Source organism: Cibotium barometz, chromosome 8, assembly GCF_041138505.1.
Source record: "Cibotium barometz isolate CiBa-2024 chromosome 8, ASM4113850v1, whole genome shotgun sequence".
Classification (NCBI taxonomy): Eukaryota; Viridiplantae; Streptophyta; class Polypodiopsida; order Cyatheales; family Cibotiaceae; genus Cibotium; species Cibotium barometz.
Genome location: NC_141053.1, coordinates 63058644 through 63077758, shown reverse-complemented (window position 1 = coordinate 63077758; position 19115 = coordinate 63058644). Strand labels below are relative to the sequence as shown.

Here is a 19115-nt window from a genome sequence, read left to right as displayed (position 1 = left end):
TATCCAGATTTTATGGAGCTCATCGCTCTTCTCATAAGTGAATAAATTAGCTTGGGTGGTTCTCAATCTAGTGGTATTAGCCAAGTATGTGAACATGCTTTCTATTATCATAGAGGTAGATGAAGCAAGGGGAGATTCTCACATTGAGGACAAGGTAGTAGAGATGGTGGGGCGAATGGCAAGGCTAGCAACAACATCAACAACAATTATAATAGCCATAGCAGCCTGGGTATGGGGTAGAGAGGTGCAAATGGGTATGGATCTAGAGAAAGGTGTACCTCTAGAGAAAGAGATTCTTGGAAAACACAACTAAGATACTCTCACTTAGGATGCTTTTATAGTGGAAAGGGGTACCTCTATAGAGAGATATTCTTGGAAAACCCAACCAAGATACTCTCACTTAGGATGCTTTTATAGTGGAAACATGGTCACACGCAAAAGGAGGAAGCAAAAAGATAAGGATAATGGGAAGATGCAAGGCAGCCATGCATCCCAACTAGTGGCAAAGATGAGCACTAGGAGTATTTGTTGAGTGCCATGAGGGATAGCATAGGATAAGCCATAGGGGATGCAAATTTAGATAATGTACCACATGTTGACTTTGGTGCTTCTAACCACATAATAAGACATGTAGATAATGTATGGACATGGTTGATGACACTGGCCATTCTATTATACATGTTGGAAATGTGCTTTAAAGCTACATGATGGTAAAAAGAAGAACGACTTATGTGATGTGTTATATGCACTAACCATTACAAAGAATCTCGTGTTTAAAAAATGGTTGATCAAGGCTTGTAGGTTAGATTCAATGAGAATGGTTGCTTTGTGGAAGACTTTAAAAACAAATGCAACCTTATCACAAAGGACAAGAAGAATGGTAGGTTGTTTACATTAGATGTGAGTGTGCTTGAGATTAAGGATGTTATGTTCTCTAATGGCACAAATGTTATCTCTAACATGGAGATTCAGCACAAGAGGATTGGACATGTAAATGTGGAGACTTTGAAAACCACGTAATGATAGGGTTGCCTACGTTCAAAATTAATCAAGCTCATGGTGTATGTGGTGCTTGCCATTTTGGTAAGAAAACCATGCATACTCCCAAGCATGGGAACGTGAACAAAAGAACCTTAGAGGTCACAAACATGGCTAGATGGGGATCTACATAGACAACTTCTCTTAATTTGGCAACACTATTATGTTTCATTTATAGATGGCAACTCTAGAAAAGTATGGGTATATTTTATCTTAATGGCTACCACTATTGTGTTTCATTTATGGACAACCATACTAGGAAAGTATGGGTCTATTTCACGAAAGAGAAGAGTAAAGAGTTTGGGTGCTTTTAGTAGCTTCATGCTCTTGTGGAGAAGTAAAAAGGCACATACATAAAGTGCTAAAGGTCTGATGGTGGTGGAGTTCTATGCATTTTTTAGAACTCGTGGCTACAGACACCTCACATATAGGTACACTCCTCCACAAAGTGGGGTTACTAAGAGAAACCATAAGCATATTGAGAGCATATTATAGAGGTGTCTAGAGCCACGATGAGAATGAGAGGAATGTGCCTCATTATTATAGCCATGATGAGAATGAGACGAATGCGCCTCATTATTATTGGGTTGAGGCTATGAAAATTATTATAGAGGTGGCTATAGCCATGATGAGAATGAGAGGAATGTGCCTCATTATTATTGGGTTGAGGCAGTGAAAAATATAATGTATGTGATAAATATGCCCACAAATATGGTGCATGATATGAGAAAGAGGATTAGTTTAGAGGTAGATGTGATTTAAGAAAACATAATAGTGAGAGTAGGATATTCACAATATAAAGCACTGAATTATAGAAAGAAGTGGGGAGTAAACAATATTAGTGCTTATAAATTTTTATTATGAAATAATGGTTATATGTCCACCCATGTGCTCTGGGTAAGGAGCTTTGATGGGTGATCTTGACAAACTCTAGATAGAGGGTTGTCTTCCCACCCATGTTCTGTGGGTAAGGATCTTTGATGGTCATCTTGGTTAGTGGATGTCTATCCACCTATGTGCTATGGGTAAGGAGGTTTGATGGGTGATCTCAACAAACTTTGTGGGGCACAGGGTTCTCTTCCCATGCATGTTCGATGGGTAAGGATGTTTGATGGTGATCTTGGGCGGAGGATGTCTACCCACCTATCGGTAAGGAGCTTTGATTTTGATCTTGATAGAATTTGGACACAGGATCTCTTATGTATAAGAGTTCTTGAACACAATGAACTCGATGGTGAAAAAAGAATTAGAATCTAGTCTATATATAGTGCTCAAGATTGGCATGGACATATGTCAGCCATAAGAGTTATTGAACACAATGAACTGGACGGTAAACAAAGGCTTCCAATCTAGTTTATATATAGTGCCCAAGGTCGGCCACATTGGCCACAACCCACAACTTGGTCCAAAATGACCAACCACCGTGACCATATCATTCAAGTGAAACCATATTAAACTATAACAAAGTCTTGTAGAGACTATTTGTAGCTCTCACCATGGCCTTTAGAGACCATTTAGACCCATAAACGTGCCTTGCAACCCAAGAATAGTTTGTCTGTAATTTTTTATCCAACAATCACTACTCTAGCCACATAGCCCGCATAAGCATACATTCTACTTGGTAGAGTGCAAAGTCTACATAAGCCATCTCCTAACTATCTAGTGGCCACCATCCAGTTTCTAAATTGGGAATTATTGGTTGCATGGGTGCTCACCACAATGACTACTCCTCATATTGGGGCATTACAAAATAGAGCACATCTGTCACCCACATTAACAAAACAAGGGTGCTCGATCATTGAACACTCACCCTCAATGTCCACCTATAGGTGAACTACCTCTTGGTCCAGCATCAAGTCAATGAAGTTGGCACTTAAGCAAATATCTCCCAAGAGTCTTTGTGAAAATATGTACACAATTCTTTGTGTTTGGGAATTAGACAATCTCCACCTCTCCATCCATGATAAGGTCATGAACATAATGATACTATTATCTTGATACTATTGTATCTTAATTCCAGCATGAAACATCCTTGGAGGGTCGGTTATCATTATGTAACCCTCGTGCGTTCAAGAAGAATTAGACAATCTCCATCCATGATAAGGTCATGAACATAATGATACTATTATCTTGATACTATTGTATCTTAATTCCAGCATGAAACATCCTTGGAGGGTCGGTTATCATTATGTAACCCTCGTGCGTTCAAGAAGAATTAAATTCATCTTCTACATATTTAGACATACATAAGGTGGAAAATAAAGGCTCAAAGATTAATATATAGAATGGACTTTTATATTCATAAACTCTGAGAAGTTCTCATGTAACAATATGGATAAGTGAGTATAGTGGTTAAGGTAATGTCCCTCAAGCTTTTGCGCTCAAATCCCATCAGCCCTTTCTTTTCTTTAATTAATTTTTAACTTTTTAATAAAAGCAATAATACTTTACTTCAAAATTTAAACTCATGTGATACGGGCTGATTTCTTTCATAATTCCCACGTTGACGTCGCATTAGAACTCAACCAGCTTTGCATTGTTATTTGGCTAACATTGTACCCAACCGGATATGATGGAACATGAAGTTGATAGAAGGTGATGGGCAGCTTGTGTGCACGTCAAGAAATACTCTGAAAAACACATAAGCAATGATATGATTAAGCCTCTAATACAGCTTGTGTGCACGTCAAGAAATACTCTGAAAAACACATAAGCAATGATATGATTAAGCCTCTAATAATCATCCTGATAGACCTCCTAATCTATAATAATTATCCTCTAATCTACAAAACCTATGCTAATAGATCATGAAGACCACTCTGTGCAAAACGATGGCATGGCTTCTACGCTTCTTACTCTGTGCAAAGCGATGGAATGGCTTCTACTCAAGAAGGCTGCAGTAGTCTTTGCAGCTAGAGTAGCAGCCACAACAGGCACATTGTGACTCACTTGGCTCATCTCACTCGCCTTGTAACTCCACAGCAGCCCCAAGTTGGTCAGGCCAATAGCTACACTAGATAATGTATTAGTTGCTGGCTCCACAAAGGATGTATGTAAAACCAATCTTTTTTCCTTGCTTTTTGTTTTTCTAGATTCCATGGCAGGTTTCCAATCCTTGTGAGGTCCTTCTTTGTTGCTTTTTCCAGCCTATGCTTGCAGGTTTGGTGCCGAAGAGCTTTTATGAGGTATGAATCTCTTCTATTTGATGATTAATACGTCTCATATATAAAGATGCCAATTAGGCTAAATACAAGGCAATTCATCAACCATTACCCCACTTTTGCACTTAAGGGCTTTACACCTATGCTGACCATGGGCAGGCAAGCCCAATGATGTGTATGAATCTCTTCTAATTGATGATTAAGACATCTCATATATAAGGATGTCAATTAGGCTAAATACAAGGCAATTCATCAACCATTACCCCACTTTTGCACTCAAGGGCTTTACACCCATGATGACCATGGGAAGGCAAGCCCAATGATGGGCAGGCCAGATTGCCCCTCGATATACAACAAGCCCTCCCTATTGTGAGATAATCTAACAATAATGGGTTGGGTAGATCTATAAAGCCTCTTGTTGAATACTAGCTCAATGTTATGCCATCTATCATGTCCATGCTATACTTAGAGAAATGTTTGGCCAAAGAGCCACCTTCACTCTCTAGACTATCCAAACAGTCTATATGTCCATAATCCAATCATACATGCCTACTAGATCACAACATGTCAATGGTTCATGTGCTCAAGCTGAACATTTTGCTCTATCAAATAGCTTATGTGTCCCTCTCATAACTTTTCTTTCCAATGATGGGTTGGGTCTTGTTAAATACTAGCTCAATGTTATGGCATCTATCATGTCCATGTTATGTTAAAGAATAATATACTACCTTGCAAACACAAAAGAAAAGAGAAGAGAAAGATGTATGCAAGGGTCAAATCCGGTGAATGGCACTTGGCCAACCCTATGAGGGTTACCTCTTCGATGTGAAGCCACTAGGGGCTCAGTCCACACTCTCTTTGTGTCACCCAAGGAGGAATCCAATACTAGGTAGTGAGCAAGAGGAAAGGAGATATGGAGAGCTCAATCTCTACCTCATGCCAATCGTATGCAAATGGGGCATGGTAGATAGAAATGAGAAGGTAGAAGAGAAGACTAAAATGAGAGAAAAGAGAGAGAGAAGGAAAACTCAAGTGAGACAAATGGGGGTTGTCCTTTTTTCATATTTCATAAAATGTCTTATATACATGAGCTCATATTTACAATGTCCGGCCGCCCAATTACAAGTGGAGGGCCAAAACTAGTCTTTCTAGTTTTACTAGCTCTATGTACTTCAAATCTTCATGACCGACGTTACATATGTCATAAGCTTGGTCATCCTATGTCTCATTTACAATTGATGTATTATGCGGTTACAAAAAGATGAGTTACAAAATTGGCATAGTAGCCGTGCGAACGATCATGTTAACCGGAGTGGTTAACATACCCCTCCCTAAAGCAGGTCCGTCCTCGGAACTGGTCGGATCTATCTGTAATAGATAGGTGTGGACAAAATCCCAGCGGGAGGTAGGAGCGGGAGGGGTTCGATGGAAGACCTGGTAGCTGTTTTAAAAAGTGGTCTCCATCATGTCTTCAAAAGTTTAAAGCTGTTAAGCAGGCATCCACATGACGTGCTCATAATATCCAAATAGCTACTTGAGTGTGGGCTGTTTGTTGATGTTGAATGCGAGGCCTTGGGTGCCTTCGCAATAGTGCGTTGGGATCGACTCCAACAATGTGATAATAAGGTTGAAGAACTGAATGGTGGCGATCACAGCTAGGTTGGGAACCTGGTCGTTAGCGGCGGCAGATAAACTCGTTGAAGCGCTTGACCATATGCCCTTTGATATAGGGATGCTGCATGGATGGGGGCGTAAACCACAGGAAGTTGAACTGGATCTTTGGGTTCTTCAACTGCTCTGCATGAAAGGTACTCTAGGCCAACCAGGCGAATGGGGAGGTAGTCTAGTGTGATCCGCATTGCACGTGATGTGTGACAGTATGTCTCCCATATGAAGGGTTTGGCTAGGAATGGCCGTCGCTAGGCCAGATGCTCGCCCATGAGATCAAACGTGGTGGGGCGAGTAGCGGGTATGTGGCCGGTGACAGTCACCGCGGGTTTGGGGTGACTGGTCACGCCGCCATTGCTTGTGCTTCATGTCGAGATATGGGCAGATGAAGTGGACGTCGAGGCGGTCGATGACACGGGTAAGTGGTTTCTCTTGAAGTTGTCGACCGAGCAGGATGGCTATTGCCTGCTCAAACTCCATGTGGTCCAGGGGATCACGCTAGTTTAGGGGGTTGAGCAGAGGGTCTCGACTTCCTTGGCTCAAATGGGGGTGGCAGTGGGATCTCCCCTTCTTCAAGTGGTTGGGTGGAGGGTTGCTGAGTTCTCGATGGGGATGGAGGGGCTGCGGATGATGTGAGGGTCGTGTGGCAAGGCCGGTGTCGAGCAATGGTGGTGGTTTGGCGGAGGTGGAGGGTATATCCCAGAATGCAGTGTGCATTCCTAAGTGAAGGGATAATAAGGGGGTGGTGAGGGTGGGGGTTGATATGGGAAAATAACTCTTTTGAAATAAAAATAAATTTCTTTATGCATCTTTCTATGCATAAAATCAAGATTACACTTTTAGAATACACAATTGGTGGGGATTACTCTTTTTTGGATAATAAAAGATAAAACTTATTTCGCCAATTTTTAGAAAATTTCACCATAACCTCCTTTGTATGGCTGACCATTTTTCAAATTTTCCTAGCTTAAAATTACTTAAAAATTATCCCCAATTGGTCTTAAGCACTCTAAACTAATCAAATTTCACTTTTAAAAGAGAAACAATATGAAAAGTTTAATTCCAACAATTAGATTACTTAACTAAGATAAAGAAGGGCTGAGTTTAAGAATGAGAGATGGGAAAAGCCTTTCCAAGAAGGCATAGCATCTGTTTATCATTTTAAGATAACAAACAATTTAGAAAACCATTAAAAGAATAAGAAAAAGTAAGATTTCTTACTTACATGAAATTCTGGGAGCTTTCCTTTGTCTTGATGGTTTGAGGGATCTACTCTTGTTTGCAACAAGAGTGGCCACCAATTCTTTAGAAGAGGGAATGGTCAAAAACTAGTGAATTATTAAGAAATTCACAGTTCTTGGCTATTGGGAGGAGTAGAGTAACAGTGCATAAAACACTATTAAGCTTCAACAAAGGGGGAGGCTTCTATTTAAAGGAAAAAGTGAGCTTCTAACCAAGCAAACTGATCCTAGAATTTTCCAGATCAGTTTGGTAAATTTTTGACCATTTTTAGGTCAATTTAGCTTACTTTTTGGAACTAGACTTGAACTAGGAGAGAGGAGAGATAAAATATCTCAATTTTTGATAATCTTAAACTCCACCACACATGTGAAGTAGGCACCTCCTTCATGAGAGGGGAATTCCCATTGTGAGGTGTTAAAAATCCATTTTTTTAGTAATTCCTTTGGTCCTTAGTCTACTCTTCATCTTATGTGAGTATTTACTCATTTTTGGGGGGATTTTCTTTATTTCTTCTATTTCTCTTCTCCACACATTTGGATGAATCTGATTGGCCCCTCAGAACCTTAATTTAAAATTTTTCAAAAATCTGGACCCCTAGGATAAGGCGTCTTGAACAGGTTATACTTGATTTCTAATGCACCTTCTGAAAATCTTTTTGAACTTCTGTTTTGGGAGAACTTATTTTAATAAGAAGAGATATTATTCCATCCAAAAATATTCAAAATCTGAATAACCTGTCTCTCTATAATATTTTCTCTCTCTAAGCCAGAACAGATAGAAACAAGATCTTTTATATTTCTGAAGAGGGATTTGATTATAGGGGAATATATTGGATATCCTGAGAGACTGGGGAGGAATCTTACATTCTACCCCACTTAAAAAACGCGAGATATCCTCATCTCGCAAAACTAGAGGAGAATTGTTTTCCCTTAACATCCAACTAATTCTGGGTTCCTTATAGTCTGGAGAACCCAACAGAATCCTGGGATAAAGATCTCTTATATAAAACTCATCATCAGATAATAATTCACTCAGATCGTAACATTTAATCCTTATCACAATAATGGTCCATTAGACCGAGATTTCTATATGAACAGTCTGCCATGGAAATTTTCAATTTTACAGAGTTTTAATTTGACACCCCTTAACTTGATCCACTGGGTCAAGCGTTAACAGCAGCCAACACAATCCACTAATCTCATAGTGATTTGCTGAAGTCATTAATGTCATTCCAGCTATGAACATTATCACAGGGACTCGTCCCATTCATCCTTATTGTGGTTTTGCTTAGTTATTACAATTTAGCCAGAATTCAAAAATCTTCATTTTTCAATTAGAATCCAAATCAACTCATCAGTTCTCAATTAGAATTTAAAATCATATCAACCACATTCGAATTCATCATCTAGATAGTATTAATGCTTACAATTTCAAGTCTTAGATTTACTCGTATATACTGCCAGTAAAGAGCTGTAGTTATACCCTCGATATATACGGGTAGTCACGGTCCTTGGAACTATAAGGTAAATACCATCATGTCTAAGCCTCAAGTAAGTTGGGGATTCCATACAATTGCGGTACTTCCATCTGAAGACCCAATTACCAATTTACGAATTTTAGTTTGAATATTAATTTGTATGAATTTTATCACACAATTACAAATTACACACAATTACATCCTTTCACATACATCCACATCCATATTTATCACATACACATCCATATCTATCCTTTCACATACACTCATCCAACATCCACATCCATACTTATCACATACACATCCACATCTATCCTTTCATATACATCCACATCCATATTTATCACATACACATCCACATCTATCCTTTCACATACACTCATCCACATCCATTCTTTAACATACATCCACTTCTATTCTTCACATACATCCACATCCATACTTATCACATACACATCCACATCTATCCTTTCACATACACTCATCCACATCCATTCTTTGACATACATACACTTCTATTCTTCACATACATCCACATCCATACTTATCACATACACATCCACATCTATCCTTTCACATACATCCACATCCATATTTATCACATACACATCCACATCTATCCTTTCACATACACATCCACATCTATCCTTTCACATACACTCATCCACATCCATTCTTTAACAGACATCCACTTCTATTCTTCACATACATCCACATCCATCCATCCATTCATTCCCATCTATCTGATTCACATCCCATCACATCACATCTATTTACCTCTCATTCTCATCACATCTATCCATCCATTCATTCTCATCTATTTGATTCATATCACATATCATCACATCTATCTACCTCTCATTCTCATTACTTCAATTTTCATCACATCTATTCTCTATTCATTCTCACCTATCTGATTCACATCCTATCTCATCACATCCATTCTTAGAATGCAAGAGAATCCTTAATTTTTTATATAAAGATTCTTTACACATCTATTTATGCATAATTTTAATTTTAAGGAGAATAACACTTTCGAAGTAAAAATAAATCTTTTATGCATCTTTCTGTGCATAAATTCAATTTTAATGAGAATAACTCTTTTAAAATAAAAATAAATTTCTTTATGCACCTTTGTATGCATAAAATCAAAATTGATGAGAATAACTCTTTTGGAATAAAAATAAATTCTTTATGCACCTATTTTATGCATAAAATCAAAATTGATGAGAATAGCTCTTTTGAAATAAAAATAAATTTCTTTATGCATCTTCCTATGCATAAAATGAAAAACCATGAAAATAACTCTTTTGATATAAATTTTTTTTTCTTTATGCATCTTTCTATGCATAAAATGAAAATTGATGAAAATAACTCTTTTGAAATAAAAATAAATTCTTTATGCACCTATTTATGCATAAAATCAAAATTGATGAGAATAACTCTTTTGAAATAAAAATAAATTTCTTTATGCATCTTCCTATGCATAAAATGAAAACTGATGAAACTAACTCTTTTGAAATAAAAATAAATTTCTTTATGCATCTTTCTATGCATAAAATGAAAATTGATAAAAATAACTCTTTTGAAATAAAAATAAATTTCTTTATGCATCTTTCTATGCATAAAATGAGAATTGATGAAAATAACTCTTTTGAAATAAAAATAAATTCTTTATGCACCTATTTATGCATAAAATCTAAATTGATAAGAATAACTCTTTTGAAATAAAAATAAATTTCTTTATGCATCTTCCTATGCATAAAATGAAAATTGATGAAAATAACTCTTTTGAAATAAAAATAAATTTCTTTATGCATCTTCCTATGCATAAAATAAAAATTGATGAAAATAACTCTTTTGAAATTAAAATAAATTTCTTTATGCATCTTTCTATGCATAAAATCAAAATTACACTTTTAGAATACACAATTGGTGGGGATTACTCTTTTTTCGATAATAAAAGATAAAACTTATTTCACCAATTTTAAGAAAATTTTGCCATAATCTCCTTTGTCTGGTTGACCATTTTTTAAATTTTCCTAGCTTAAAATTACTTAAAATTTATCCCCAATTGATTTTAAGCACTCTAAACTAATCAAATTTCACTTTTAAAAGAAAAACAATATGAAAAGTCTAATTCCAACAATTAGATTACTTAACTAGGATAAAGAAGGGCTAAATTTAAGAATGAGAGAGGGGGAAAGCCTTTCCAAGAAGGCATAGCATCTGTTTATCATTTTAAGATAACAAACAATTTAGAAAACCATTAAAAGAATAAGAAAAAGTAAGATTTCTTACTTACATGAAATTCTGGGAGCTTTTCTTTGGCTTGATGGTTTGAGGGATCTACTCTTGTTTGTAACAAGAGTGGCCACCAATTCTTTAGAAGAGGGAATGGTCAAAAACTATTGAATTATTAAGAAATTCACAGTTCTTGGCTCTTGGGAGGAGTAGAGTAATAGTGCATAAAACACTATTAAGCTTCAACAAAGGGGGAGGCTTCTATTTAAAGGAAAAAGTGAGCTTCTAACCAAGCAAACTGATTCTAGAATTTTCCAGATCAGTTTGGTCAATTTTTGACCATTTTTAGGTCAGTTTAGCTTACTTGTTGGAACTAGACTTGAATTAGGAGAGATAAAATATCTCAGTTTAGCTTACTTGTTGGAACTAGACTTGAATTAGGAGAGAGGAGAGATGAAATATCTCAGTTTTTGATAATCTTAAACTCCACCACACATGTGAAGTAGGCACCTCCTTCTGAGGGGGGAATTCCCATTGTGAGGTGTAAAAAATCCATTTTTTTAGTAATTCCTTTGGCCACTCTTCATCTTATGTGAGTATTTACTCATTTTTGGGGGGATTTTCTTTATTTCTTCTATTTATCTTCTCCACGCATTTGGATGAATCTGATTGGCTCCTCAAAACCTTAATTTAAAATTTTTCAAATCTGGACCCCTAGGATAAGGCCTCTTGAACAGATGATGCTTGATTTCTAATGCACCTTCTGAAAATCTTTTTGAACTTCTGTTTTAAGAGAAATTATTTTAATAAGAAGAGATATTTTTCCATCCAAAAATATTCAAAATCTAAATAACCTCTTTCTAGAACATTTTCTCTCTCTAAGCCAGAACAGGTAGAAACAAGATCTTTTATATTTCTGAAGAGGGATTTGATTATAGGGGAATATACTGGACATTTTGAGAGGCTGGGGAGGAATCTTACAGAGAGGGACCTTTCTAGCTTGTGACTCAGGTAGAAGAGGGTTTGCTTATGAAGGGAGATAAGGGGGAAGACTCAGAAGAGGTGCGGGTTTGGGAGGAAAAGGGCTTGTGAGAAGAGCTTGATAGTAAGGGTAAGAGGGAGATTAGGGCAAGATTTGAGCTACACGGAGGAGATGTTTGAAAAACATCAAGCGTACTGCAAGGGAAGGGAAGAGGGTATCCTTTTTTTTCCATAGTACTGCCATACACACGGCTATAGCCGTGCCATAGCTAGGGTTTGGTAGGCAAGATTTGAGCTACACGGAGGAGATGTTTGAAAAACAACAAGCGTACTGCAAGGGAAGGGAAGAGGGTATCCTTTTTTTTCCATAGTACTGCCATACACACGGCTATAGCCATGTTCATAGCTGTGCACTGGAACTACACACCCTGCAAAACTGCATCCGGGTCCCAGCCTCTCACTACTATCTCTGCTCTTCATGTGGCTATCATGCATGGCTGTACTCCCTTTCGGTTATTGTGTGATTGGCCCCTTCATCAATTGCAATGCTAATTATGGTTACTAGAAATAGATATACCAACCTTCAACCTAGTAGGTTCAGTGTCCAAGCCCTCATCTTCGGGAGAAGTGAGTGCAGCCATGTTTATGTGTAATGTTTTTTTATCAAACCACTTGGCTTTGGCTTCATCATGGGCTTGTCTTTCTATGTTCTCTTTTTTTTTCCTTCTCTCTAGTTTTTTCTTGTGCACGTGGGCTAGCGTATCTTAGGTTTAGGGTCCATAATACTTGCTCCCCCATTGACGTATCCTTCCATCTCGACACCATCAACCAAGCCATTTGGAGTTATCTTTGTGACTTTGAATGGTCCCATCCCTTGATATTTAAGCTTTTTCTTTTTGTTAGAACCAACCCCAAACATGAGGGCTAAATCTCCTTGAGTTCCTTTTTCTTGACATTTTGATCAAATCATTTTTTTTCCGACGAAGCTTCTCTACCATCAACCCATGTGAGGCTACCAATATGGATTTGTCAAGTTTTTCAAGATCTATCAATCTCTCAGCAAGTACATTTTGAGTTAGGTCATTCACTAACCAGAATTCTTAGGCTTAGCACTAAGGCATCATTGCATCTCCTACATATGTCAGCCAAAATGGCATGTACCCAATTGTAACTCTGTAAGATGTGCAATAGATCCAAAGCACAATTCGTACCTCCATATTAAAGCCCTGCTTGACACATGCATACTTGTACACATTGTAACATATCGCATCTTGCATATTCCCTCACAAACCAGTACTCGATTCTAGAAAGGGGAATCATGTTAGAGTATAGTTTACATACACCATATCTCATGCATTGACAAACACATGCCCTTAAACACTTATAACCACTTTGTTACTACTCACAACCTTCTATATTTAGAAGGCCCTTGCCGTTGTACTCGTACAATATAAGTTTACAGCAATACATTTATACGTTAGTTGTGACATACTAATAACATCAAACTCAAAACCTTATAATAAACAAAACACAGCTATTAACCAAAACGTCAATAAGAAAGCTATTCGGTCAATAAGAAAGCTATTCGGCCAACAGAATAATGAATTGTCTCGCGTCTAGCTGTGTGTTATTGACTCTGTATGTTCAAGTCTCTGCATTAAGTTTAATTAATCTAGATTTCTTATACAACTTAAAAACAGAGATATAGCAGTTGCTTGTAAATTGTAGTGTGTACATGTTCTCAGCTTTTTTTTTTAAAAAAGCCTTTTAAACATCCCACTTATTCGCGTGAGGTTGTGCACGTGGCTGATGCAGCTATAACATCCTCTTAATTACTTTAAATTAGCAAAATTTGGCCATTGCAGACAGCCCATACAGAGTTCCCTTTACCTTTGGTCCAGAATATAGCTACCCAATTGCTTATGACACCAATGATGTGGAAGGATGGCCTTACATAGCTGTGATGTGCAGGAGGTTCGTGGAAAAAAATGTTCAACTGCGTGCCAGGCTTGATCATCATACATACATAAGGGATCAACACTAGGTGCTGGCGAGGCCAGCTAGAGAGCTTGAACTCCGACCAGTACCAGTGGCCAGCTTGTGCACTAGCTGGCCAATCAAGGTTCCCTTGTGCCGATGACAGCGTTCCCAGCCTAGCCTGGACACCTCTTGCTATTGCTGCTGCAGCTGTTGCCGTTGCTGCATCCTCTCTTGCGCTCTCATCTGCACATCTCTGGCATGCTCTAGCCTCTCCTACTCGTCTACCAGTTTCTGATGCTGCTGTTTCTGCAGCTCCATCATCTCCCTCACAAACCCCTCCACAAAGATTGTCAGACAAGAGATGCTTGTCAGCACCATGCAGCAGCTGTTGCTGCCTTTGAACTAAGCCATGGACGCGTGGAGCAGGTTGAGAGTTGACGCTGATAAAGCCAGGTTCAGAGATTCTGAAGGGCTTGGTGTCGTGATCTGCAGCTCAACCGCTCTCCTGGCCATTCATAATGCAGAGCTGAGTGGTAGTCCCCGTGCTGCTGGTAGTGGAGCACCCGGCCGCTGCATTGTTCTTCCTCCCCCCTGTCGCAACAACGGCCATATTGGCACCTCCGTGATCACGATTCCCTACTTGAGTCTGCTGGCTGTCTTCCTTGCTGCTCTCCAGTGGCTCCTCTGAGTGCTGTTGCCCGTCGAGCTTGGCAGATTTGTTGATAGAGCTGCTGTTGGGCAAGGTCAAGATGCCGCTCTCGTAGAGCACCTCCAGCTGGTGGAAGTAAGGACAAGTCTTGGGGCTGCCGCTGTCGGAACGCTTCCTGCAGGCGTTGTCTTTAGTCTTTCGGAAGTATTTGTTGATGTTCTCCCACTTTTCCTTGCAGCGCTTGGAGCTGCGACTAAAGCCCAGGCAGGCCATGGAGGCGGACGCCTCCTCCCAGAGCTGAGCTTTAGGGCCGACCTCCTGGAAGCGGGGCTCCAGACTGGTCCGGATGCGGATGAGAGCCAGAACCTCCACCTTGGGCCACCGTCTCGTGTTGGCGTCGGAGCCCTCCTTCTCTAACAGCTGCTCTTCCGCAGAAGGGGTTGTCGCCACTGCTGCCGTCCCCATGGCTGTTATGGTGGCTGCACTAGACACCACGGGCGGCATCTGTGGCAGATGCAGCTGCGTCTCGCCCGTCAACTTCTGCAAAAAGGCCACCAGAGTTGCATCCCGCGTAGCCGCCAGCGCATGCTCCTGTGCCCTCAGCTCGTGTTCTCTGTTCAGCCTCGCCATCTCCTGCTTCTTGTACGTCTCTTCTCTCCTCAGCCGCTCCTCATCCCGCCTCTCAATTGCCTCGAGAAATTTCTGATGGAGCGCATCTTGCCTCTCCATCAACTGCGTGGACAAATCCTCAAAGAACACCCTCATCGAACACCAGGAACTCCTTTTCCTTTTCCGCCCGGATTGCTGATCGGCAGCGCCGCGCTGCGCTGCCGCCACCTCTTGCAATTTCTCGCACGGTTCGCCGCAAGAGGTCGAGGATGAGGAATTTAGGCCATTGCTGGTTTCCTGCAGCCCTTGCCGCATAATTTGCGGAGGGAAAACGTCATCCAGCATAGTTGTGCAGTCACCTGAAGCAGCGACTGGCGCAAAGAGAGCAGCGCCGCCATGATCCATAGATGCAACGGCAGCTGAGGCAGTGGCAGCTTGACCTTCCATATCGTGCTCTTGGCTGGCAGTGTAAATAGCCTCCAGCTCTGTGTGGAATCGATAGGTCTTACCGTCCTGTCTGTCCGCCTTCACGTCCTTGGTTTTCTTGTAATATTTGTGCACGTTCTCGAATTTCTCCTTACATTTCTTTGCGCTTCTTTGATAGCCAGCTAGGTGGAGCTTTCTGCAAGCAGAACGCAGGCAAGAATGTGAGGAAACAGAATCCGCCGAAGATAAGTGCTATAAACGACCCAAGACAGAAGTGGGGTCGAGGCGAAAGGAGACGAAAGGTGTCAACAGTTACCTGGAAACTTCTTCCCACAGCGGCCCCTTCAACCCCGAATCTCGAAATAAGGCATCCATCTCGGACCTTATTCGAAGAAGAGCAAGCGTCTCCTCTCTCGGCCACCGAGTGCCTCCGGCGCCCTTGTCCCCTTCTTCCGCACCCAGCTCTGCATCTTCATATTCCCCATCCCCAGCCATAGCTGTCGGAATAGGCTCTCTGCTAGCGGCAAGCAATGGTTTGAATTGAGGTGCCTGGTGATGACTAGCTGAAGGGTGTCTAGTAACTAAGCTAGACGCCATCTCCGTACAGGACTCTGAGCCAAGACTCATATCGTGTGTGAGTGGCAAATGCAAAGTTGTCCCCGGCGCAGCAGTTGTCTGTTGCTGCTGCTGTTGCTGGTGGTGATGGAGGCTGAAGAGCGACTGCGTTTGGTGAAGCTGATCAGCTTGAGAGTGGCGCAGGGCATGCTGCTCTTGTATCCCCTGGCGGTGATAGAGCTCCAGCATGTCAGCTGCTTGCTGTTGCTGCTGCAGACTGTGGTGGAGCTGCTGCTGGTGGTGATGGTGGTGGTGCTGAGGCCGGGCTGCATCCTGGTGAGCTTGCGCCGCCGCTGCAAACATGTGATGTGGACTGCCCTGTTCTGCTAGCATGAAATGTTGCATGTCAGGAAGCCCATACTGCCCACTAGGCTGCATCTCCTGCGAATCTTTATGACTGCAAGGTATGCTCTTAGCTAGCTGTTCGATTTGGGATCTCCGTTGCCACTGGAATGGCTAGCTGACCATGATTTTCAGCTGTGGAGTACTAGAGCCAATTAAGCAACACCCCCCCAAATTAAAACGCAAAAACCGTTGCGTGGAAAGAAATTATCAGTCAGAGAGGCGTTAAACGCAGAGATTAACGCAAGAATAGGATACGGTACGAGGGTGGAGAGGTGAGGGGATCGCGGAGCTAGCGCAGATTTTGGGCCGGTGTTTGTGTGAGAGAAGAGGGGGGCGGGGTGTGTGTGTGTGTGTGTGTGAGAGAGAGAGAGAGAGAGAGAGAGAGGGGCCGCACTGTATTTGAGAGAGTTTGCCGCACACGAGGTTCACAAGAAACCTTGCGCCTCTTGCTGACCTCAACCACTGACCACTCGCCCTCCTTTTCTTCTACGTTTCGTCAGCCCTCGCTCCTCGTCAGCCTTGAAGACTGCGAATCCTGGTCCCTTGATCTGGGCCTTTTCACCCTCACCAGACAAGGGGACAAAAACTTTACCCTGAGAAAGATAAGACTAGTCCCTACTTTGTTTCAGTGTGCGCCCTTCCAACGTTGATGTAGAGAAATGTAGGAAAAAATTCACCTGAAATTTCTTCTTTAAAAAATTCGAGTCGTCGTAGGGCGGGGGGGGGGGACTTTTTTGCATCGTTTTCGCAGGAAATGTAGAGCGTTGGTACTGCTGACTACGTGGTGCAGGCAATAGCCACCCCCCCTCACCGGTCGCTTCCCTCCTCAGCCGAGTCCTTGTTCTGAAAGAGAGGCTTCAGCTTTCCCGTGTACGCCGTCGGTCCTCCCTCCTTTCGCAGAATTTCCCCCAAAAAAAAAATGCCTCGACTGTAGTATCAACTCATCATGTATCAAGCTTGTTTTATGGCCCATGTACCCATGCGCCGTTGTTTGGTGGCTGCAACCTACCTCTATGGTTAACGGCCGCTTGATCGTGGATCTGGGTCGTGCTCTTCCTCCTCATCATCGTATCCATGACTATGATCACCATCGCTAGAATGGCCCTTGGGATAGGGTGGGCCTCTCTCGACAGCAGAGAACAGAGTCTTTAGTAGTCGAAATCATTTAGTTTGGTGATTCTCGTCGCATTCCCACGCAGGCATCCCAACTGTTCCGATTCTGGCACAGTTAGGAAATCCTATATAATTTATAAGCAACGCTAGAGAAACATTTTTGAGTGAATTTAGCATGAATTCCTCTCACCAAGGCACACTTAGGAAATCATAACTTATAAGCAAATGCTATTATTGAGTGAACCTAGCATGAATCCTTCTCACCATATGTTGAAAAGGAAAATGCATTTTTGAACAAGTTTTTTCTTCATAGTTTAATTACTACTATTTTTAGAAAATTAGAAAACAACTTTATTAACATTTTTGAAAAAACATCTCTAAAGTTTGAAAAAAAAGGTAATGTTTCAATTATATTATTAAGAGAAATAAAATTTATAATAAGAAACAATCTAAGGCTAGAGATTGACTTTCCTCAAAAGCACTGCATTTGATAAAGGTGCAATACCAACAAAAGTAGTTTAGCTAAGGTGCAAGAAAAGGTAGGGTTCTCTACCAAAATTTTGAAGGAAAGGGTAATGAATCCCTCCCCAAACATTGAAGGAAAAGAAAGTGGTTCCTTCCCCAAATATCGAAGAAAGGAATCAAGATTCAACATAAAGGAAAATGCTCACATTAGGAAAATTTTGGACTCAAAAGGGTCCTCTAAGAAAGGAATCAAGAGCCAATATAAAGGAAAATATTCACAGTAGAAAAAATTTGGACTCAAAAAAAGGGTCCTCAGTCATCACTTTTCTATAAAAAAGGGGTTCATGGTGGTGAACCTTATGTATCTTATGTCAAAACCCCCACATGTGGCGGCATACTATTAGAAGCCCTTGAAAATTAGATTCTAAATGTATTTCCTTCGACAAATTTGGAGTTGGTATGCTCAAGTTATGCCTTTCGCACTAAAAGATAGATTCCAACAATATAAGTGGCAACCATGTAACAATTGTGTGGGCATCCAACAGAGAAACAATTGTGAGCACATAAAAGGTTCCATGGGGAGAGACATGTGCAGGCACTTGGGAATGCTTTTAATAATCAGGGAGATGCTCCTCTCAATAAAGAATAAGACGCGCTAACCTTACATGAAGGGAGAGTCTCTAAACTAACGTTTAGCTATGATAAAAAGTGATATCCCAGACTCTAAGAAGGTTAAGGCTCCTAGCTGTGCAAATGAGATTAGGAAAAATTTGGACTAAAAAAATCCCTCTAAAAAAAGCCGTGTCATCACTTTTTTAAGAAAAAGGAGAGCCATGGTGAACCTTATGTATCTTACATCAAAATCCTCGCAATGTGTGATATACTGTTGATGAAAAGTAGTTTCTAAATCTATTGCCTTCGATAAATTTAGAGTTGATATGCTCAAGTTATGCCTTCCCCACCACGAAAAGGTAGATTCCAATGATTGTGGCATCTATGTTACAATGCTAGATTCCAAGCATTGTAACATAGATGTCACAATCATTGGAATCTATCTTTTAGTGGGGAAGGCATAGCTCGAGCATATCAACTCCAAATTTAT

General features: G+C 40.6%; 1 protein-coding gene across 1 annotated transcript; it reads right to left on the bottom strand.

The window, feature by feature from the left end:
• Positions 1-13488: 13488 nt before the first annotated feature.
• On the bottom strand, positions 13489-16965 carry LOC147636532 (trihelix transcription factor GT-2-like). The gene is made up of 2 exons (XM_086802000.1): positions 15792-16965; positions 13489-15671 (listed from the first exon to the last, which is right to left on the bottom strand). The coding sequence occupies exons 1-2, from the start codon at positions 16466-16468 to the stop codon at positions 14285-14287; spliced, it is 2064 nt and encodes a 687-aa protein (XP_086658126.1). The 5' UTR covers positions 16469-16965; the 3' UTR covers positions 13489-14284.
• Between the last annotated feature and the right edge of the window lie 2150 nt (positions 16966-19115).